The sequence below is a fragment of the Lynx canadensis genome, chromosome B1 (assembly GCF_007474595.2).
Source record: "Lynx canadensis isolate LIC74 chromosome B1, mLynCan4.pri.v2, whole genome shotgun sequence".
Classification (NCBI taxonomy): Eukaryota; Metazoa; Chordata; class Mammalia; order Carnivora; family Felidae; genus Lynx; species Lynx canadensis.
The window spans coordinates 86915444-86938693 of record NC_044306.2 but is presented as its reverse complement, the minus strand read 5'-3'; the positions used below and the strand labels follow the sequence as shown (position 1 = coordinate 86938693).

General features: G+C 35.4%; 1 protein-coding gene across 2 annotated transcripts in view; it reads left to right on the top strand.

Annotated features, from left to right (window-relative positions):
- Positions 1-23250, top strand: part of NAA15 (N-alpha-acetyltransferase 15, NatA auxiliary subunit) — an 85535-nt gene that overhangs the window by 51557 nt on the left and 10728 nt on the right. For both annotated transcript variants that reach the window (XM_030313036.2, XM_030313035.2), the window contains exons 11-17: positions 1475-1644; positions 3115-3267; positions 3834-3962; positions 5046-5259; positions 15361-15554; positions 20235-20343; positions 22270-22368. In XM_030313036.2, coding sequence (XP_030168896.1) covers positions 1475-1644; positions 3115-3267; positions 3834-3962; positions 5046-5259; positions 15361-15554; positions 20235-20343; positions 22270-22368 — 1068 coding nt within the window. The remainder of the gene's footprint in view (positions 1-1474; positions 1645-3114; positions 3268-3833; positions 3963-5045; positions 5260-15360; positions 15555-20234; positions 20344-22269; positions 22369-23250) is intronic.

Sequence of the window (23250 nt, the reverse complement as noted above, 5' to 3'; positions counted from 1 at the left end):
TGTCATTCATTTTCTGTTATCTTACAAGAGAAATTTCCCTTCATCTGTTACCTGTTTATCTAGTATTTATGTAGGAAAATCAAGATGAATTCTGCTTTTCCCCCCTACCTCTCCTACTTTTTGTTATTGTTTCCCAGTTTTCAAAATAATGAATTCATTTAGTAGCATCCTTCAAAGATGCCAGTGCACATTTTAAAAGTATGATGAATTCATGGGTTTAAATATACTTGATGTTTTAAGTCATTGCAGTTTCAAATGGTTCCAGCCTTCACATACCATGGTAGTAGTTGATAGCTTTTTTGCAGTTTGGTGTGACAAGATATTCCAGTTCATCTGGCACACTGTCCATAGCAGACCTGGAATCAATAGTTTTTCCAAAGGAACCCTGGTTCTTACAGTGGGAAAGCCCAGTATAGGACCTGGGATGCTTGTTGCTATTGGGTTGATTATTGTTTCTAGGTCTCAGATTAATTTTAATAATACTTTTTAAAAGACGTTACCATGGTTTCATTGGTTAATCATCATGATGTTCCTTTGATTATCAGCATTTTCCTACATATTTTACAAATGTGGAAGAGGTTCAATGACATGCCCAAGAATATGCAGCACTTTAGTTGCAGATCTATCAGATCGGGAGTTGGTGAGTTCCACTCCTATTGTTTGTCCACTGAGCCATCCTGCTTTTACTAGGATAAAAATAAGCAATCTGTTGCTTTCTTTGAAAGCAAATAACAGTTCTTAGATTTTAGATATTGGTATGAAATAAAAAAGCATTTTTTAATGTGTGGGTTGTATATTTAACTTACACATTTTCTTGTGAATATATAGAAGTCGAATTACGAACTAAAATGTAGAGTAAGCATTTTTTCTTACCTCATCTTTTGGGTATAGTTTTTATTCAACCTAAATTATGCATCGTTGCATATCAGCATAATATTAACATATATTAAAAATATCATAATCACCAAAACTCAACCACATCATAGGTATACTTATGTAGAGTTTAGTATATTAGCTAGAAATATTAAGCAGTCAGGCCCGTTTTTTTTAGCCTCACATTAATGAAAAATTTCTTTTGATACCTTTTTCCCATCTCTCATAAATAACTTCCTAGTCCATACACATTCATAGTTCTAGCCCTGATTGTCTCCCCTGACTCCTTTTAGTTTCTTTTTTTAGGTAATTTTTTTTGTATCTTTGATCTTGTTTACCTGCCATATTTATGATATAAAATTCTTACTAAATTCAAGGCATTGTGCTAGGGGCTGAAATGATACAGAATAGAAAGCATGGTCCCTTTCAAAGATCTTACAAATTTAAGGATAGTTTTATAGCTAGATAGTAAATAAATGGTTCAAGGTATTTTTCCTTATTAACAAAGATAAAGCCATTTGGAGGTGGGTACTCGCTTACTATACATTAATGACTAATCTTGGTTTATTTCCTCTCCCACCCACTTCCCCACTTTTTAAAGATGATGGAAAAGAGGAACCACCAACTACATTACTTTGGGTCCAGTACTACTTGGCACAACATTATGACAAAATTGGTCAGCCATCGATTGCTTTGGAATACATAAATACCGCTATTGAAAGTACACCTACATTGATAGAACTCTTTCTTGTGAAAGCTAAAATCTATAAGGTAAAAATCCCCCCCCCCTTTTTATAAGGTAATGTGTCTTAGAAAGAATTTTTTCTATAGTTTGTAAATTCTAAAAGATATAACAAAAATGATATATTTGATGGCTTGTAAAACCTGGAATGAATATAGTGCATTCCTCAGTGTGATTACTTTTAGATTTGTCATGGTCATGCTACTTTATTTATGTCTATATATACACACAGATGTACATACATGCATGTGGCTATTCAGATATGTGGTTATTCATATTATATATTTTCATGTATTTACACATATGCATATCTAATTATTTTGTTGGTTTTAAGTTGTAAGAGTATAGATACTCAAACGTTATTAATTTGCTGTGAAATGTTTGTTTCTATTAACATTTGAGTATGATCATGATCAGTATCTGAAATGAAACTGAAAATTTTATAGTTTTACATGTCTTCTTAACTTCTTGGTCCTTCTTGAGAATCTCCGGTCCTATGTTTTAGCACATTATCTTTTTTTTTTTTTTTTTTTTAATTTATTTTTTTTTTCAACGTTTATTTATTTTTGGGACAGAGAGAGACAGAGCATGAACGGGGGAGGGGCAGAGAGAGAGGGAGACACAGAATCAGAAACAGGCTCCAGGCTCTGAGCCATCAGCCCAGAGCCCGACGCGGGGCTCGAACTCACGGACCGTGAGATCGTGACCTGGCTGAAGTCGGACGCTTAACCGACTGCGCCACCCAGGCGCCCCTGTTTTAGCATTATCTTAAAATAAAATTGGCTCTTCTCTTTCTTAATACAAATACAAATTAGTAATAAAATCTCTTAGGGAAGAGATTATAAACTCACAATTTATTTACCAAAAAATAATGAAATTAAGTGATGTTTTAAAAGCACTTCTCAAAACCAGGTTATTATCCTCATTAGTTTTGTGTCTTTGACAAATGGACTAGTTACGTGAATTAGAATGCATCTGGGAATGCCCAGTAATAGTTAATGTGTCCATGTTTCCTTTAGGGTACAAATTTGGCCACACCTTTGTCTATTTTTTCTTCTTCTTTTTTTTTTTCTTTTACTTTTCAGTGTTGATGAATAATTTTTTTAAATAAGTATTCTTATATGTTAACTGAATTTCTCTGATACTCAACCATGATACCTTTTTTGACCTTTATATTGTTCTGACTTAAAGATTTTGACTATTATTTATTCTTAAATTTAACCATTGTTGCTGAGTATTCATTATGTGCCAGGCACTGTTGTAAGCAATGAGGTATAACAGTAAACAATAAAACAAGTTTTTACTAGCAGGGAGCCTATATTCTGTGTAGCCAGAAAAGTATCGAAATGTATGCATGTATATTGGTTAAGGTTCTAAGATCAGTCAGAAGAATACCTTTTTTTTCACTTGTGTTTTAGTTACCTGTCAATAGGTAACTAATTACGTGCCTAGTAAAATTAGCATACTGATTGGTTTATTTTGCTTTTCTACCCTATAAGCATGCTGGAAATATTAGAGAAGCTGCAAGGTGGATGGATGAAGCCCAGGCCTTGGACACAGCAGACAGATTTATCAATTCTAAGTGTGCAAAGTACATGCTAAAAGCCAATCTGATAAAAGAGGCTGAAGAAATGTGCTCAAAGTTTACAAGGGTTTGTACAGCTACTGTTCTTATGAATAAACAGTCTATACTTGTATACCTTGCTTATGTTTCAAATTTTTTTTCTAATATTTTTAATATCAAAATAGGATTTTAATTAAATTCCCTTTGATACTAATACTGACATCAGTAATAGTATAAAACATTTTTCTTTTTAGGTGGTTGTGCAATGCTTTTTTATTTTTTATTTATTTATTGTACAGTGTGTTTTTAAACTCTGATTTACATTGAGATGTGTTCAGATGAAATTTTTTAGGAGTGAAAGGAACTAATATTAGTTGAATACCTGCTGTGTACTAGTGTTCTGTATCTTATGTTACTCTCCAACCCCAGTTATGTAGATCTTTTGATTATTTACAAAGGTACATTTTTTTCCCAGTGATTAGAAATATAATTTCAATTTCTTATAATAACTGTTCCCTCATTCTGAAAATGGTTAATATAGAAAGTGATTTTGAAAGAATTAAAGTCAATAGACCATACTTTCCTTCTTAAATTCTATGGTGAAATAGTGTATTTGGTAAGACATGGTCTTGAATGCATATAATTTTTATATAGGAAGGAACATCAGCAGTAGAGAATTTGAATGAAATGCAGTGCATGTGGTTCCAGACAGAATGTGCCCAGGCTTATAAGGCAATGAATAAATTTGGTGAAGCACTTAAGAAATGTCATGAGATTGAAAGAGTAAGTACCCTATATATGTGAGTTTCTTATTTTATTCTGTTATATGTTGAAGGTTTGGGGCAACTGTTTTTTCTTTTCTTCCTCTTTATAATTCACAGCTTGTGAATTCTAAATATCAGTGTTTACAGTTTTTCAATAAAAATGTTGCTGACTATATTATGAGCAGACTTCCCCATTGTCTACTCTGCCTGCAAGAATTCATGTAAAAAATTTGGAGAATTTGCATCTTGTTATGTTCTTATTGATTTTTGAATGTTTCTTTCAAATTGCTGCTGTATCTTCAGTAATACAAAGCTCATTAAGGTATCCTCGAAACTGGGGGTTGATTGGTGATGCAATATACTCTTGATACTCGTACAAGTTTTGAAGTCTTTTTACGGTATTTTTGTAGCCTATGTAATTCCTCATTTTTTTGATAAATTCATTGTTTTCTTAGTCCTCTTCACTTCTGATTCATTTGTATCACTAGTGGTTGGCTTTCCTTTTTTGTGTTTTTCACAGATAAAGACAATTTGTATAATTTCATGCTTTTTCTCTTACCAAGTAGAGAACCCCAGAACTTAGTTGAAATGAGCTAGGTTGTGGTTGCTCGACTTAACTTCACTAATTGATTTCTCTCTCGCATACCAATGTAATATTACGTAGGACTCAGATTTGTATTTTCAGAAAAATTACCAAATACTGTATACTATAATCTTTGCAGATCATTCTGAATATGAAAACAATGTTTACTGTGTAAATCTATTGAATCATTATGTATACTAATAATGTTTGATTTGTCATGCTAGCTTTATTTAAGTATGGTTAAAGAAGGAATAAGTATATATGTTTCAAATGATTGTGCTTCCTTTTCATTTAAATAATTCATTGCCCGGTGTTTGCCATATAATGTGCTAGGGGATGGTCACTTGTATTTGCTTATTTGATATGGAAAGTATTTATACTGGATGATTGTAATATGTAATATTTTTTAATTTATTAATTTTTTCATGCATAGGAAACCAGTAAATCTAAAAGTTTCATTTCTATAGCTTTTTTTAACATTGTTATACTTCAATATAATAAAAAAGATGATTTTGTTAGCATTTTATAGAAATCACTGACGACCAGTTTGACTTTCATACTTACTGTATGAGGAAGATTACCCTTAGATCATATGTGGACTTATTAAAACTAGAAGATGTACTTCGACAGCATCCATTTTACTTCAAAGCAGCAAGAATTGCTATAGAGATCTATTTGAAGCTTCATGACAACCCCCTAACAGATGAGAATAAAGAACATGAAGCTGATACAGGTATAATATTCAAAGATTTCTTATTGTTTGCTATGATATGTGTATGTATATTTATATTTTTGTGTAGTTTAGATTTTTCTTGAGCTTTTTATTAAGCACCTGTGGGAAGATGTTATACATGCTTAGAAAATGATGATGGACGTTTGTGAATTTCTCTAAGCAACGAAAGAAAAATACTGTTTATACTTTGAAAAGCAAGAATTTAATTTGTAACTGGTCATTAGCTTTTAAGAAGTTGAATCTCATGAGTTTAACATTTAATAACTGGTTTAGCCAGTACTGTAAATTGCTAACTATGATACTATAAATTGCTAACTGTATCATTAGTGTTGCCTGTCAGTATATCTAGTTCTTCTTTTTAATAGTTATTTATAATTAACCTACTGAGAGGCAAATATTGCTTGAACATTAAAAGCCAGCTTGGATGGGGCACCTAGGTGGCTCAGTCAGTTAAGCATCCCTTGATTTCTGCTTGGGTCATGATCTCATGGTCATAGGATAGAGCCCTGCATTGGGCTCTGTGCGGGCTTGGAGCCTGCTTAAGATTCTCTCTTCCTCTCTGCCCCTTCCCTGCTTGTGCACTTGTGAGTGCATGTGCATGCTTGCTTGCTGTCTCTCAAAAACAAACAAACAAACGAAAAACAATATTAAAAGCCAGCTTGGAATTAAACTAGTAAAATTGCCTAGTGATTTATCATTTGGCCAGTTTTTAAAGTGCTATTTTTCGGGGCGCCTGGGTGGCGCAGTCGGTTAAGCGTCCGACTTCACCAGGTCACGATCTCGCGGTCCGTGAGTTCGAGCCCCGCGTCAGGCTCTGGGCTGATGGCTCGGAGCCTGGAGCCTGTTTCCGATTCTGTGTCTCCCTCTCTCTCTGCCCCTCCCCCGTTCATGCTCTGTCTCTCTCTGTCCCAAAAATAAATAAACGTTGAAAAAAAAAAAATTAAAAAAAAAAAAAAAGTGCTATTTTTCTACCATGATGTCAGATGTATAGTATTCCTTAGATAATTATTTGGGGAAGAATTTCAATAAAAATGAAAGAGGCATGTAGAAGGATATAAATTAATTATACATCCAGATATTTTGTGACTTAATTTGTGGCAAAAATGTTACAGGAGATGGGGTGTAAGAAGTGTGTCACCATGTTGTTATTCAGACCTGAGTTTATTCTTCTGAAGTTATGGTTGGTTGTTTTCTGTATCCTTCTTCCTGCTAAGGAGAATCATTTTGTTAATTTGTTGTTAAATTTTACTTCCTATTGCCTAGGAACCCTTAAGAACTTTCTAAAATCACACATTGAAACCCTTGTACAGATTTCACTTGACTCTCTCTCTACTTGTTGCTTCAACTAGAAAATGCCAGTAAGAATCTATGGAACAGTTTACTGTTGAATCTGAGAGTTACTGTCCTCTGACTTCTTTTGTTCACTGACTTCTTTCTGTTCACTCCTCCTGCCTTTCTCTTCAAATTATACAAATAATATACAATTAACTCTAATTATACAAAGTTAAAATAGTTCAGAAATGTACTAAGAAATATGAAAATTTCCTTTCACTGTTCTCTTACCTGTAGGTCATCTTCTTTTAAAGATTATCCATATAAAACATTCAGTTTCCTTTGTGCACAATTACATTTATGTGTACATAAACTCTACACACACGTTTCAGAGCAGTTCTTTGAGATTGTTTGGTTTCATTTGTTTTATTTTTTTAGCTTCACAAATGAGTCATATTATCCCTGGTATTCTGCAACTTAGACTTTATTTTTCATAGTGTTGCTCCATGTCTGGGCATAAACTTACTACAATTATCAGTCATTTAAGGGCTATGTGGGAACCTTTGTGTGTTTTTTCCCCCCACTATTACAGTGCTATAGTAAATCCTTGTACATCATTTTGCACATGTTTATTTAGCATGGATTGTTAGAAGTGGAAATTACTCAGTTAAAGAGTATGAAAATTTGAAATAGTGTCAAATTGCCTTTCTTAAGAGGTTGTCAGTTTTTATTGCCATAAACACTGTATTGTGAGATTATCTTTTATTTTATTGCTAACACAGAAAATTATCCATTCTTTACATTTTTGTTATTTTTGGGAAAATACCTGCTTTATAATTCCTAAATTTTTAAGAGGGGAACAGCTGTCTATGTTTTCATGTGGCCTTTGGGTTTCTTGTATGAATTGCCTGTTCATATCTTTTTCCCTTTTTTTAAATTTATTTTTTAATTTACATCCAAGTTAGCATATAGTGCAACAGTGATTTCAGTGATTGATCCCCTATGTATAACACCCAGTGCTCATCACAAGTGTCTTCCTTAATGCCCTTTACCCATTTAGCCGCCCCCCCGCCACACAATCCCTCCAGTAACACTCTGTTCTCTATATTTAAGAGTCTCTTATGTTTTGTCCCCCTCCCTGTTTTTATATCTTAAAATCCTCATATGAGTGAAGTCATATGATACATGTCTTTCTCTAATTTTGCTTAGCATAATACCCTCTAGCTCCATCCACGTAGTTGCAAATGGCAAGATTTCATTCTTTTTGATTACTGAGTAATACTCCATTGTGTGTGTGTGTGTGTGTGTGTGTGTGTGTGTGTGTGTGTACACACACACACACACACACACACACACACACACCACCTCTTCTTTATCCATTCATCCATCAATAGACATTTGGGCTCTTTCCATACTTTGGCTGTTGTTGATAGTCCTGCTATAAACATGGAGGTGCATGTGTCTCTTCGAAACAGCACAGCTGTATCCCATGGATAAATGCCTAGTAGTGCAATAGCTGGGTCGTAGGGTAGTTCTATTTTTTAGTTTTTTGAGGAACCTCCATACTATTTTCCAGAGTGGCTGCACCAGTTTGCATTCCTACGAACAGTGCTAAAGAGATTCTCTTTCTCTGCATCCTTGCGAACATCTGTTGTTGCCTGAGTTGTTAATTTTAGCCATTCTGACTGGTGTGAGGTGGTATCTCATTGTGGTTTTTGATTTGTATTTCCCTGATGATGAGTGATGTTGAGCATTTTTTCATGTGTCTGTTAGTCATCTGGATGTCTTGTTTGGAGAAGTGTCTATACATGTCTTTTGCCCATTTCTTCATTGGATTATTTGGTTTTTGGATTATCTTTTCCCATTTTAGTTTTCAACTTCTTGGCTTATAGGAGTTTTCTACGTAGTCAGGACTTTAATTCTTATTTATATATTGCAGAAATTTTCTTCCTGTTTTATTTAGGTCTTTATGGTGGGCATCTTTTATTATGTAAAAGTGTTAGTTTTTATGAGATAAGATTTCTTTAATCTTTTATGACTTCTAGGTCTTGCATAAAAAGGCTTTTCTACTTCAGAATTTAAAGTATATTCATAAATATCTTCTGTGTTTCCTTATAACAATTGTTCTGTTATGTTTACAATTTGTTAATCACCTGGAGTTAATTTTTATATACTGATGTGAGGTAGAAGGTAGCTTATTACCTGCAAGTAGAGTGCTGATTCCTCAACAATATTTATTGATAAGTTGTCATATTCCCTGCTTATTTAAAATGCCATCTTTAGGTGACCCTGGCTGCTCAGTTTGTGGAGCATGCGACTCTTGATCTTGGGGTTGTGAGTTCGAGCCCCACGTTGGGTGTAGAGATTACTTAAAAATAAAATCTTTGAAACTAAATAAAGTGGCGCGTGGGTGGCTCAGTGAGTTCAGTGTCTGGCTGTTGATTTCACCTCAGGTCATGATATCAGAGTCATGGGATCGAGGCCCACCTGCGATGTCTCTGTGCTGAGCATGGAGCCTGCTTAAGATTCATTCTCTCTCTCTCCCTCTCCCTCTCCCTCTCCCTCTCCCTCTCCCTCTCCCTCTCCCTCTCCCTCTCCCTCTCCCTCTCCCTCTCCCTCTCCCTCCCCCTCCCTCCCTCCCTCCCTCCCCCTCCCTCCCTCTTCCCCCACCCCCAACCTCTCCTTCAAATAAATAAATAAACAAATAAACAAACAAAATACTAAACTGTGATGTAGTGAATTGTGGATATGGTGTCTGGTTCTAACACAACATCAAAACTTACTATACAGATGGTAAGATTGTGATATTGACATCAGTATTCAGTTTTCTGTTCTTATCTGTTTGTCTCTTAATCTAATACTATGTCTTTAGAATTTTCTTGCCTTTACATGCAAATTTTTGCTTATATATGAACTGTATGATTAGCTTGATGCCAGAAAGTTTCTTTTGGAATTTTTAATTTGAATCGCATTTAAGATCTAGATTACTGTTTGGGGTGGGGATCTTAAACAATTACTATTAAGTCTTTGCATACTAGAATGCATTGTATCTTCTATTGTCCGATAACTTTGGTGAATTTGTTACTAGCATTATCTCTACATGTCTTGTTTTCCATTACAGTATTCTGAAAATTTTTTTAATGTTTATTTATTTTTGAGAGTACAAGCAGGGTAGGGGCAGAGAAAGGGGGAGAGAGGATCTGAAACGGGTTCCACACTGAGAACAGTGAACCCAATGTGGGGCTCGAAGTCATGAACCACAAGATCATGACCTGAGCCGAAGTTGGAAGCTCAACCAACTGAGCCACCCAGGCACCCCATCTTTTAACAGTATTCTAAATGAATATTATTATAATTTTTGTCAAGTTGGTATCCTTATTGAACTCTGATATTAGGTTTAGTTGTTTTTTCAGTTGATTTTTAAAAAATTTTCTATGTAAGCTATTATGTTAATCTGTAAACATTAGTAGCTTGGTTTCTTTCAGAATTTATTCCTCTCTTTTCCATGCTTTACTGCACTGGTGAGGGTGGCAGAAACTGCTAACAGAAACAGTAGTGTGCTTGCTGCCTTCTTTATCTTTAGACATAATGTTTCTCATGGTCCATCCATCGTAAAGCTTGCTATTTGTAACAGATATGTGGTAGTTACCCTTTATTTGGTTGAGAAGTTATTTTTCACTTTTTATGTTTTATCTTTTCAGTAAACCTACAGTCTTTGTGTGGCCAGATTTCTTTTATTTTGCTTTCTTGTGTGAATGTTGATTTGGCTGGATACTCTAGGTTCAGATGTTATTTGCTATGCATTCATGTGTATGTGTGCACACACATACTTGCGCACAATTTTTTAAATAGTTTTTTTTTAATGTTTATTTTTTTAAAAAAATTTTTTTTTCAACGTTTATTTATTTTTGGGACAGAGAGAGACAGAGCATGAACGGGGGAGGGGCAGAGAGAGAGGGAGACACAGAATCGGAAACAGGCTCCAGGCTCTGAGCCATCAGCCCAGATCCCGACGTGGGGCTCGAACTCACGGACCGCGAGATCGTGACCTGGCTGAAGTCGGACGCTTAACCGACTGCGCCACCCAGGCGCCCCTTTAATGTTTATTTTTGAGAGAGAGAGGCAGTGGGACAGAGAGCAGGGGAGGGGCAAAGAGAAAGGGAAATATAGAATTGGAAGCTGGCTCCAGGCTCCGAGCTATCAGCACAGAGCCCGACATGGGGCTCGAACTCACAGACCATGATGCTTAACTCACTGAGCCACTGAGGTGCCCCTACACACAGTTTTATTTAAGGGATAGTGCAATATTCTAGCATAGGAGAATTCTTCTCTGGTTTCTCTTGAGCTGAAATTCTGAGCCTCTTTTATGTTAACATAAGTCATAGGTAATTCTTGCAAAATTTAGACAGTGCTTATCCAGATAAGTTAGTGCTACATTAAGTGAAATAGGATTTGAATTAATTTCTATATTAATTTCTTATGTAGTTATTCCTTTCCTATTTTTGTATGGCAACTCTATTATTAACTACATGGGTCCTTTCAAGGCAGTGGCAGATAATATAGAATAAGGTCACAAACTAGCCAGTGGGCAGATCCATACTGCAGTTTGATTTGATAAATGAAGTTTTATTGGGACACAGCTGAGCCTATTCATTTACATATTATCTATGGCTAATTTTGTGCTACAAGAGCTGAGTTTAGTTGCACCAGAGATCCGAAAATATTTAGTATCTGGCTCATTATAGAAAATGATTGCTGACCCCCAGTATAGCATAATGGAAAGAAACAGCCCAGAATTTGGATGAGAGTGAAGTGGATTTAAATCCTTGCTGTGCCTTTTATTATTACTTGAGTTATTGTTTTTCCTCTGAAACCTCAGTTTTCTCATACATAAAATAATATACTCTAATCCATGAGATTATTAAGGACATTAAATAAAATAACGTAGGGATGGTATCTAGTGTGTAGTAAGGATGCAAGTGGTAGCAATTATCGTACAGTCATTAAAAGGTCAGCATTTTTGTAGCTACTCATTTATAGTCTTTTGTTTCCAGAATGTAAGTTTTCATCCTTGTTTGAAATTTTCTCTTTCAGTAGTGGGGCTTCTTTACTAGGGAAAAGAGAAACAAGTCTGTATTTGTTCTGATGGTGGTTATCTATTGCCACATAATATTCCTAAATTTAGCAGCTTAAAATAATTATTTCTATAGTTTAGGAATGTAGTAGCCTCTAGGTGGGCCCAGCTTAGGGTCTCTTATAAAGTTGTAGTTGAGATGTTGGCTGGGGCTACAGTCATCCGAAAGCTTAACTAAGACTAGAAGATTCATTTCCTAGATGGCTCACTTGCATGGCTTTTGGCAGGTGGCCATAATATGTCAGTCTCTCTAGATTTCTTGAGTTCATCAAGCTAGCCATGAGAGAGCAAGGAAGAAGCCACAACATTTTTAATGTTCTGTTCTCTTGACACAACATTCCATTACTTCCTTCACATTCTAATTGGTAGCAGTGAATTACCGAGTATAAATATATTTGAGTGGGAGAAGAATGAAACAATTTGTAGATATATTTTTAACTGCCATGTTCTACAATCAGGACACAGATTTATATTATTCTTAAATGCAAAATACACTTGCCCCTCCCAAGGCCTTCAAAAGTCTCATTCCATTACAGCATTGGCTCAGGGTCCAGAATGTTACATATAAATGAGGCGCAGGTGCTGATAAGGGTTCTTGAATATGGTTCTTTAGTATAGTTATTATAGCTCTTCAGGTATAGTTCTTGACATGAAATCCTGTATCAACCACATATTCAGTATAAATTGATGGCAGAGGCATAGGGTACCCACTGTTGATATTCTTATTCAGAAAGGGGTGATGGAGGAATGAGAGGTACACAAGAGTGACTGGTTCATGGCAGTTCTCAAGTCCAGTTGGGTACAGGATTAGGACTCACAGTGTAGGAATAATTCTCTTATGGCTCTTGGTTCTATGTTCTGGGTTCTTGGTTCCACCTTCTGTATCATCTTTTCTTGTTCTTAAAAGATAGCATTTGCAGGATGCCTGGTTGGCTCAGTTGGAAAAGCTTGTGACTCTTGATCTTGGAATCATGGGTTCAAGCCCCACGTTGGGTGTATAGATTACTTTTTAAAAATTAATTAATTAATTGATAGTTAACATTTGTTTGCACCTTAGTAGTTTTTCAGTCTGCTTCCAAAATTTGGGAGGTCTTTTCATTTTATACTATCTCCATTCCTTTCAGTCCAGATTTGCTGTTTCTACCCATCTAATTCTCTTAAAACTTTTAGGGATCTTTTGTGAGTCTTATTAGAATCCACATGCACAAATATCTTTGTCTACCTTGAGCACTAAGAGGACACCACCCTTAAGTTTCTTAGAAGCCCTGTTGTTTGAGAGGATCTGTGACTCATACCCTTAAAATTTTGGGGTGACTAGTAACTGAGGCACCATCTTTCTGAGTTCTAAGCCTTAAAGGAATCTCCCTCCCTTCCTTGTCTTTAGTAGGCTCCATACCCAGCATGGAGCCCAACATAGGACCTGAACCAAGATTAATAGTTGGATGCTTAACCAACTGAGCCACCTAGGCACCCCTGAGTCTTAAAAGATTTTAAAGCCAAACTCAACTTTCCCTGTTGACATGCTTTCTTGGCAGTTCTCTGAATTTGATCTTTGCTCAGCAGCCATTTCTGGAGAGGCTGAGAATTTTCAGAGCCGTTAAATCCTTCTTCCATTTGTTTCTTTTTCTTGCATTTTTATTACAAGCTGAAAGAGGAATCAGATGCCCCCTTAACTACCTTTTTTTTTTTTTTTTTTTTTTTTTGTCTGGAAATACCCCTAACTAGATCACCCAGTTCATTTGATAGATTTTATAAATGTTACTTAACTTTCTGCCTCTACATGACTATAACATGTCTTCAAAATCGACTCTGTTAATAGTCTAGGTAGGGTTCTTTGAGCTTCCATTAATGCTTTTCTCCAAGTCTTTCCACCTTTTGCCACTCTCTGGAACCAAAACCAGTTCTACATTTTAGGTTTTTATTGCAGCAGCACCCCCCTTCCAGGTACCAAAATCTGTCTTGGTTATCTGTTGCTGCTATTGCTTACACATAGCTTTAAATAACAAACATTTATTATATCAGAGTTACTGTGGCTCAGGAATTCAGAAGTCACTTAGCTGTATGATTTTGAAAGATGTAGGGGTCTTTCAGGAGGTTGAAGTCAAGACAGCCAGGGCATCTGAGAGGTTGACTTGAGTTGGAGAATCTGCTTCCAAGATGGCTTCGTCTCATACCCAGAAGCCTTTTTTTGGCCACATGGGTCTTTCCATAAAGTTGTTTGGCTATCTTCACAACATGGCAGTTGGTTTCTTCTGAGTTGTCCAAGAGAAAGCAAGGAGCAATCCACAGTGCTTTTATGTTCTGATCTTGGATGTCATATACTTTGATTTCTAGCACATTCCATGTGTTAGAAGTGAGTCAGTAAGCATAGCCCACAATTAAAGGAAGCGGGGAAATAGGTTCTGCCTTTTGAAGGAAAGAATTTATGGGCATATTTAAAAAAAAATTTTTTTTTTAACATTTATTTATTTTTGAGACAGAGACAGAGCATGAACGGGGGAGAGTCAGAGAGAGGGAGACACAGAATCCAAAACAGGCTCCAGGCTCTGAGCTGTCAGCACAGATCCTGACGCGGGGCTCGAACTTACGGACCGCAAGATCATGACCTGAGCCGAAGTTGGCTGCTTAACCGACTGAGCCACCCAGGCGCTCCAATTTATGGGGCATATTTTAAAGTCACCACAGTGGTGGTATATTTTAGAATGACTTTTTTCATTTCTTGGTATCAACAAGTATTACCAAATAAATACCAATTGTACATGTAGCATTCAGATTTACTGCTTGAAGACTAAATAGTATAGAGTTTTTACTTCATTATTACATATTTATCAGTGATTTCCAGGCTGTCTTTTGAGACATCCATAGTTTATACTCAAGAGCTATTGTTAATTTTCAGTGTCAAATTTTTAATTTATCTTATAGTTATTCATTGTTCCGTCAACAAATACTTGAGTGTTTTCTGTATATTCTGCTAGGCCCTGAGAATACAAAGATTATGAGGAAGACAAAGTCTCTTCCACCAAGGAGTTCACAGTCTAAAAGAGAAACACCTGTATAAACAAAGTATTGTTACAAGCAAAATATATGTCATAGTGGCAGCACAGAGTAGAGAATGAATAACTGACAAGGTTATAGGGGCATAACTAAGAAAAAGCATAGTCCAAAGCCATAGAAATATGAACATTTCTAGAATTGCAACTAGTTTAATATTGTTGGATGAACTTGTATACTTTTTTATGTTTTGCCATGGTTGCAGCACCAGGTCTCCACCTGTTTTCAAAAAAAAGTTTTAAAGAGGTTACAGTATTCTCTACGTGTGTGGAACTGTTAAAGGGCTAGATACACATAGGCATATGAACACATATAACATTTAATATTTTTTAAAAAATTTTAATATTTATTTTTGAGAGCGAGACAGAGTGTGAGTGGGGAGGGGCAAAGAGAGAGAGGGACTCAGAATCTGAAGCAAGCTCCAGGCTCTGAGCTGTCAGCACAGAGCCTGATACAGGGCTCGAACTCATGATCTGTGAGATCATGACCTGAGCTGAAGGCAGAGGCTTAACTGACTGAGCCACCCAGGCCCCCCTAACATGTAATATTTTTTATGAGAGTTTTAGTGAGAATATTAAATTAGTGATTGATCATTACTAACCTGATTTATATGCTTTTAATTAATTAACACTTATTGCCTACAGCAAACATGTCTGACAAAGAGCTAAAGAAGCTACGTAATAAACAAAGAAGAGCTCAAAAGAAAGCCCAGATAGAAGAAGAGAAAAAAAATGCAGAAAAAGAAAAGCAGCAGAGAAATCAGAAAAAGAAAAAGGATGATGATGATGAAGAAATTGGAGGTCCCAAAGAAGAACTTATCCCTGAGAAACTGGCCAAGGTACTTAATAAAGGGTTTAGCACAATTTAGTGAAATTTCATGACAGCTATTATCATTTAATATGGTCTTATTCAACCAATTTGATTATTATTTGAGTGAAAATTTTTAATTTTTAGTCTCCTCTCTCTCTCTCTCTCTCTCTCTCTCTCTCTCTCTCTCTCTCTGTCTCTGATCATACTTCACATTTAAAACTTGTAGTAATGATCATGATCCAGAGTAATCTTGTATGGTATAGTGGAAAGTTTTGGCTTTTGAGTCATTCTGATCTGGGTCCACATATCAGCATGTACACTTCATTGTGTGTTTGGACACTTTGTCTAACCTCTCTGATGATTTTCTCATCTATAAAATGGGACTAGTAAAAATCCCTACTAGGCAGAGATGTTAGGATTAAAGAAAGGAACTATATGTGTAAAGAATGTAGCATCTGTTACAAGTGGTAACATGCAACTTTTTATATCCAGAGACCAAATTGAGCTTGTTAAAAAGTGAGTGTATATGTATATTTCTCATCCATGTGTCAGTTTACAGTCCTTATTTATTAATTTTGCTATTCGAACCTAATGTCTTTAAAGTTCCTGAATATTTTCCCCCAGGCCAAAATCACATGTGCCATTTTTAATCATTAAGCTGAAACCAAGGTATTCACTGTCACACAAACCATTTTGATTAGTAACGTACCTGTGTACTCCGGGCTCTTGACATTCACCTACTCCATGTGAAAATAATTGCATAATTTATTATGTTAAAGCAGTAAATATAGTGAGCACATTGCCCTAGAGTTCAGTATTAGCCTCACTAGTAACTAAAAAACCAAAATCAACTGCTCTATAATGAAGAAAAATTATAATACTTAGTAAATAGAGTTGGAAAATAGTTTTAGGATTATACCAGAGCAGATGGACAGTAATATCTCATAGCAGTGTTGCTATTTAAGAACCATAGAGAAATCTGGCTTGGATTTCAAAGGATATATTGACATCTTTTCACAAATAATTGTGTAACTATTTTAGGAACAAAGATACTACTTTTTATTGTTGGGTGCTTATTGGAAAAATATACAGAATAGGGAGGAAGCACAGAAAATGGACCTTTTAGGCCTCATGGAGAATTGCAGTTATTCAGGGATAATATCAACTTTAAGGGCCCTCCATCTTTATACCTCAGCTTTCTTTAGTACTACCACCACTAACTTGTCTGCCAGCACCATTCTTTCCCTTGACTTTCCTTAATGACTTTTTTCTTTGTAACACTTCATATCTCACATTATACTTTTTAAAGAGAGGATCTGTCTGGCTTGTTTAGTCCTTGTCTAATAAAGGGTAATCCCACAGAGCAGAATTCTTATGCTAGCATACCAGGCCTCCTTACTGGGTTTTCCTTTTATTTTTGACTTGAGTTTTTCTTGTGTCTAGCTTATCATGGCTGCTTTTGGACCAGATGTCAAGTTATAGTCTAATTATTAATACCTATATAGGGTTGTAGAGTCTCAGAAGAAAATAATTCCTACAGAAAGTGCTTTATTTGGAAGGAGCCCAGTGGGAGGCACCCTGATCTGGGGTGCTGTTTAATATATACTTCTCTTGCTTGTTGGGCACATAAGACCCTTCTCTTCCTAGGATAACTGCCGCCAGGATGCCCCCTTCTAATAGCATCCACACTTACGTATATCCCCAGTGTGGTGGCAGCACCAGATTATACCAAGCCATCATAATAAGGTATGGCATTGTAGGCTCTTTTAAATGCTGCCTGCCAAGTCTGGATCTACAATCTATAGATTGTGATTTTTTGTGATCCTATATTTTATCATTCTTCATGTGATAAGTGGTATATTTAGTGTCATTCAGGATTTTATATATATAATATGAAGTAGAAGCATCGTTAAGTTAGCGGTAATTCCAGGTAAGGAAAAAGGAAAATAGGAAAAGGTTTAGTGAGTGAGTTTAATATTAAGTTAACTGAGTATAAACCTGAAGTTTCTCCAGTGTATCATGAGGCAATAAATTGTTATTTTTGAGTTCCCTCATGTGCCACCCATCTTGTGTCCCTCCTCACCTTCAGTCAGTACTTACCTCAGCCGGACTATTTTTTCCTTCTGTATACACACATGTTCTTTATCAGTGTGTCCTTAATATTCTGGCTGTATAAGGTATAATAGTTTCAAGCTTTTTGTTGCTATGCTGGGAGCATAGGGAGACGTACTCCTATATAACGTAGTGTAACATGGATTAGACCTCACATCAGTTTATAAATTTAAAAATTGCATGTGATCAAACCACCCTTGCAGATCTCTTATATTGCCCATCAACACAATGCAATCCCAGTGTACATTTCCTTAACTTAAGTAAATTCAAATCTTCATGACTCGTTGTAGTTTTATTTAATATATGTGCTGCCAGAGCAGGTACTGGATGTAATTTTTTTTTGAGAAACAAATGAGTATGCATAATTCTAGCAATTTCATCCAGTATTCCACTCAGTGAACATAGAACTCTAACTAAGTATGATAGAAGTATAACTACCATTTGTTTAGTCCCTGTCAGTTTCTGTGTGCATCTTCTCCTAGTGAGAACATTTTGCTACAGGGATTAGGATTTTGGTACCTAATATATGGTTTTCATACATATAATGCAAATTAATGATATATATATATATATATATGTGTATATATATATATATATATATATATATATATATATATATGTCTTTACAACTTTAGGAATTTTCAAGGGTAGTTCTGTTGATTTTTTTTTTTTTTTCTCCTGATCTTAAGCACTGATTTTAGAATTCATCCCTGTTGATAGGCTTTTGTGTATATAACCCTATACTTCATTTTGTATATATGAATGTAGAATGTAGTTAGCTTTATTGTGGTTATGGACATATGTTTAAGCACTCAGATTTAGCCTAACAAAATCTTCCCTATGCAAGTAAGGCACAAGGAAACATGTAGAAATTTCAGATCCAGATCTCCTGTGGAGGCATGTATTCTCACTTACTAGAAATGCAGGCAGAATTTCCCTTTTCTTTTTCCAAGTTCAAAAACTTGATTTCAGTAAGTATAATGTTTGTATGACTCAGCTGCCCTATATTCCTTGTATCCATTTTGTTAACAGCAGCCATATCTCCCTGGTGATAAATTACCCTGATCAGTACAGCAGTCTTCATTTCAAGCTTGATACAGCTCCATTACAATTTCAGTTTCCAGTTTTTTACCTTCCTTGGTAGACATTTCTTCCCTGTATATCACAAATTCCAACTCAATAGGACATAGAATCATGGGAATAAGATAAGCAAAATATTAAAAATGTGTGAGAAAGACATACTTCTGAGGGCCCCTCTTTCCCCCTCTGTCTCCTGGTATCTACAGCTATTAGAGTGACAGTGTCATTTATTGATTTCTTGTTCAGAGCACATATCTTTCAGAATAATGCCAGCTGCTTTACATGCTAGTAGTATACAGCAAATCTCATAGACATCACTTTTTTGTTCAACTTTTTTTTCCTTTTTAATACTGTGAAATCGTTTCCTTAGCCAGAAACTGTGTTGGTGAAACACAATTACCAAATTAGAAGAGGCATGTTAGACAGGTATGGCAAATCCAGATTCCATCAAGGATAAATTGTCACTGCCTCTGTCATGAGACAAGACAAACAGGCACAGCACAGATATTCAGTGCCTTTCTGATAAATGTGGTATTGTTCCCCACCCACACCTCAGTCTACAGAGAAGAATCTTGTCTAAATACTCAGTCTAGGGGCGCCTGGGTGGCGCAGTCGGTTAAGCGTCCGACTTCAGCCAGGTCACGATCTCGCGGTCCGGGAGTTCGAGCCCCGCGTCGGGCTCTGGGCTGATGGCTCGGAGCCTGGAGCCTGTTTCCGATTCTGTGTCTCCCTCTCTCTCTGCCCCTCCCCCATTCATGCTCTGTCTCTCTCTGTCCCAAAAATAAATAAACGTTGAAAAAAAAAAAAATAAATAAATAAATAAATACTCAGTCTAGAAGTGTAACAATAGCACAATTATGTAGTAAACATTATACCTGCCCAGTAATGATTACAAGTATGTAATTAATATGACATTTATATAATTACTAAAGGGTGGTAGAGACAGAGTTCTATAAGTATAAATATTTTCACATGCCATCTCACCATTAGCATGGCATTAGAATAAATATGAATTCTATAGAATTTGTATTATTAGAACAATGCAAAATGGAATCTTTTTTTTTTTTAAATAGCTTGATTGTACTTCACTTTGAGTTTAAAAAGAACGTTGACTCATTCTGTAATATTCTCCACCTCTCATTCTTACCCCTCTTCATCCTATTTAACATCTCTCCTCGATTCCCATCCCCCCAACCCCACCCCAATTACCTTACTTGTTTATCTCACTGTCTTTCTTTCCCTGGTTCTGTTTTATCTTCATCTTTACTTGTTGGATAGTTTCTATTTAGAGATAATGTAATATCTGTGGTTAAAAACCAGCGAAGAGTTCTAGAGTTCAAAATCCCCTTCCTTTAGACTGTGGGAGGTTAAAATATGACAGTATTTCTGGGTAATGGGTAAGTGATTTTTACCAAAACAACAACAATAAAAAACCAGAAAGTGTTTTTAATGGAGAGAATAACATCATACCCCTCCATCTTGCTTCCATTTGTATAATATCTTTTATTTTTGTTAGGTTGAAACTCCATTGGAAGAAGCTATTAAATTTTTAACACCGTTGAAGAACTTGGTGAAGAACAAGATAGAAACGCATCTTTTTGCCTTTGAGATTTACTTTAGGAAAGGTAGGCAATTAGGGGATAGTGGCCCTGATAAAATTGATCACTGTATTTCTTAGATATAGTCACCCAAGTCCAGTAGCTTTACCAGTGTAGGATTTTTTGCCAATGCAGCTTCCTCACAGAAATGCGTGCTACATGTGCAAGATGTTGTGGGGAGGTATAATGATACTATTATCTCTTCTAGGACATTAAAATCAACAATAGATGAGCATCCATAACTAGGATTAAGGTCATATGTAGTAATTGCCGTGTACTTGTGTGAATAAAGTTAATGACATAAAGCTTAGATTAGTGCCTGATACACAGTAAGCATTGAATAAATGTTGGTTTTTATTAGCTATTGTTACAAGATGTGGCGCTTAAGGTGTATCTTGAAGGATGAATCATTTCTAAAAGAAGAGCTGGATAGAAAGGAAGAGGATGCTTTAAGAAAACACAAGTATGTGTAAATAATGTAGAGGTTTCTGTATTGCCCAAACCAGATAGAAAATAAATGAAGGGTCTTGGTTGTCTTGTTTAGAATGCCTCAACTACATATAGATACTGATTTTGTGGAATTGAATTGCTGTAATCCAAGTGGTTCATTGAAAAAAAACTAAGTATATCATTAAGGGAAGAGAACAGAACTTGGTTAATAAGCTCTGACAGAAGGTTGTTGTTCCAAGCAGTGTAACTTACGTTCTACTTAAGGAGATGGAAAATGGTGCCCCTATAGAGTTTCCATTTAAAAATCATGTTTATCAAAGGTAATTAATAATGGGGAAAGGTTCTCATATAGCATTGCTTGAAAATAGGACAAAAAGCTATAGTTTGATTTTAATTTTTATTAGGATATTTACATGAATATGTATTACAGAAAAAAGGCCAGGAAGAAATAGATAAAAAAAAATAACAGAAGGTCTCTTGATGGATTGAGTGATTACAGTGTTTTGTTATAATTCTGTTTTCCAAAATTTAGAAAATAAACTTTAGTAAATAGTCAAGTAATTTAGAAACTTTTAAAGAACAGTTAATTATAACTTCCTTTTTAACAAATATTCTTAAATGGAATACCGAAGTATAAAAAAGTTGTTCTGCTTGAAGTGAGGAAGGGGAATCTAAATTCCATTCAGTTGGCTTCTTGGTTGTGTTCTAAAGACCTCTGAAGGGCTCTTCAGCTGTTGGATTTCATTGTTGTGTGAAATGGGTAGTAAAGGGTATGGCAGTGTTTTTAGCTTTTTGAGTGTTGGGTAAGAGAAAAATGTCAGAGGAGCCTGGAGGTTTCAATTTTGTTATTTGGAGAACGGTACCAAATTAGGGAAGTTGTAACAAAGAGGAGGTAGTTATAGATGAGACTTGGAAGTTCAGTAAGTATTCAGGTGAAATTTCCATGGAACAGGTGGAAACACTACTAAAGCTGGGGAAACATGGGGGTGTGAGTATGGGGATAGTATAGAGAGAGCTTAGAAATCACTGAAAATAATAACCTTGGTAAATACTGTACTTTTTGAGGAGAAACAGGAGCCAAGGATTGATAGGAGAGGACAGTCAGATAGGAGGGAAACCATTTCACATGTCACAAAACCCAAGAAAGGAGATTCAAGTATAAACCATCAAGATTTATAAGTAGTGCAGAAGATCCCTTTATTCTGATTAAAGGAGGTTAAGAAGTGAAATGGCTTCAAATTTTGTTCCTATGGCATTAGTTCAAATATTGAATGCTATCTAATTTTTTTTGTACTTCATAAAACCTTTTTTCTTAAAAGAATATTGTGTGGAAATCATTAGCTAATGTTGCTAATCTGAGGAAATCATTTGCTTCACTTACGTTGCAGTTCAAATGTGATTGACTCTAAATTAGTTTCTCTTTTTGTAAGATCTTAATCTTCCAAAGGAGGGCATCTTATTTTATCAGATGATCAAAATATATCTTACTTTTTCTTTTTATAGAAAAATTTCTTTTGATGCTACAATCAGTAAAGAGGGCATTTGCTATTGATTCTAGTCATCCCTGGCTTCATGAGTGTATGATTCGACTCTTTAGTACTGGTATGTTTTTGTTTTCCATTACTTAAGTATTTGGTTATAGTAGTTGATAGTGACTGTATAAGTGATCTATATAAGCTTGTCATAAACTTAATCATTTTAAAGCTGTTGGGTATTAAATTAGCTAAGGGGAAAAGCAGGGTTCTTTTCTTTGTGATGAAGCTATTTATTTTAAGGCTAGAAATGTTACTTGATTTTGATAATAGAATTGTTTAGTCCAGATATTTGAGAATCACCTTTGTTTCTGTTTCTAAAAAGTTAACACGTAAGTTGAAATTGTGAATCATATTCGTTATGTAAAGCTTTTAGTAAATTGTTCTAAAATTGAAGAATCTCTTTGAAATTGACTAGCTGTCTCCTTATTTATCTGTCTTCAGAATTCTTTGTCATAAAATTTTTGTTAATAAATACAGGTTTAAAAGAACTTTAAGACAATCATTGTACTTTTCAGATATTTTCACAATAAGATCCATATACTACTTCTAACATAAAGTAGAACTATAGAATTTTAGAGAGTAAAACGTAGAATGTTATTCTAATTGTCTTTCATTTTAATAATAGTTGAGAAATATGGGACCCTAAAAGATTAAATGACTTATTCAAGGTAACATAAATAATTAGTAATGAAGCAGGGATGAGAGCTCAGGTTTTCATATTGTTCTTTCTACTACCACAAGAGCTTGAAATTTAGAGTGTAAAGTACTCCTGTAGTCAAGTGGTGAGGGTGGTTTGATTTTTAAGTGAATAGAGAAGGGAAATTGAATTTTTAATAGAACAGTCTGCAGATACTATTAAGTTACCTGTCTCATTGCTAAATACTCAGCCACATATGAATCCATACATACCTAGAAATAATGAGATTAAACCAGGCATCCCAGTCAGTCT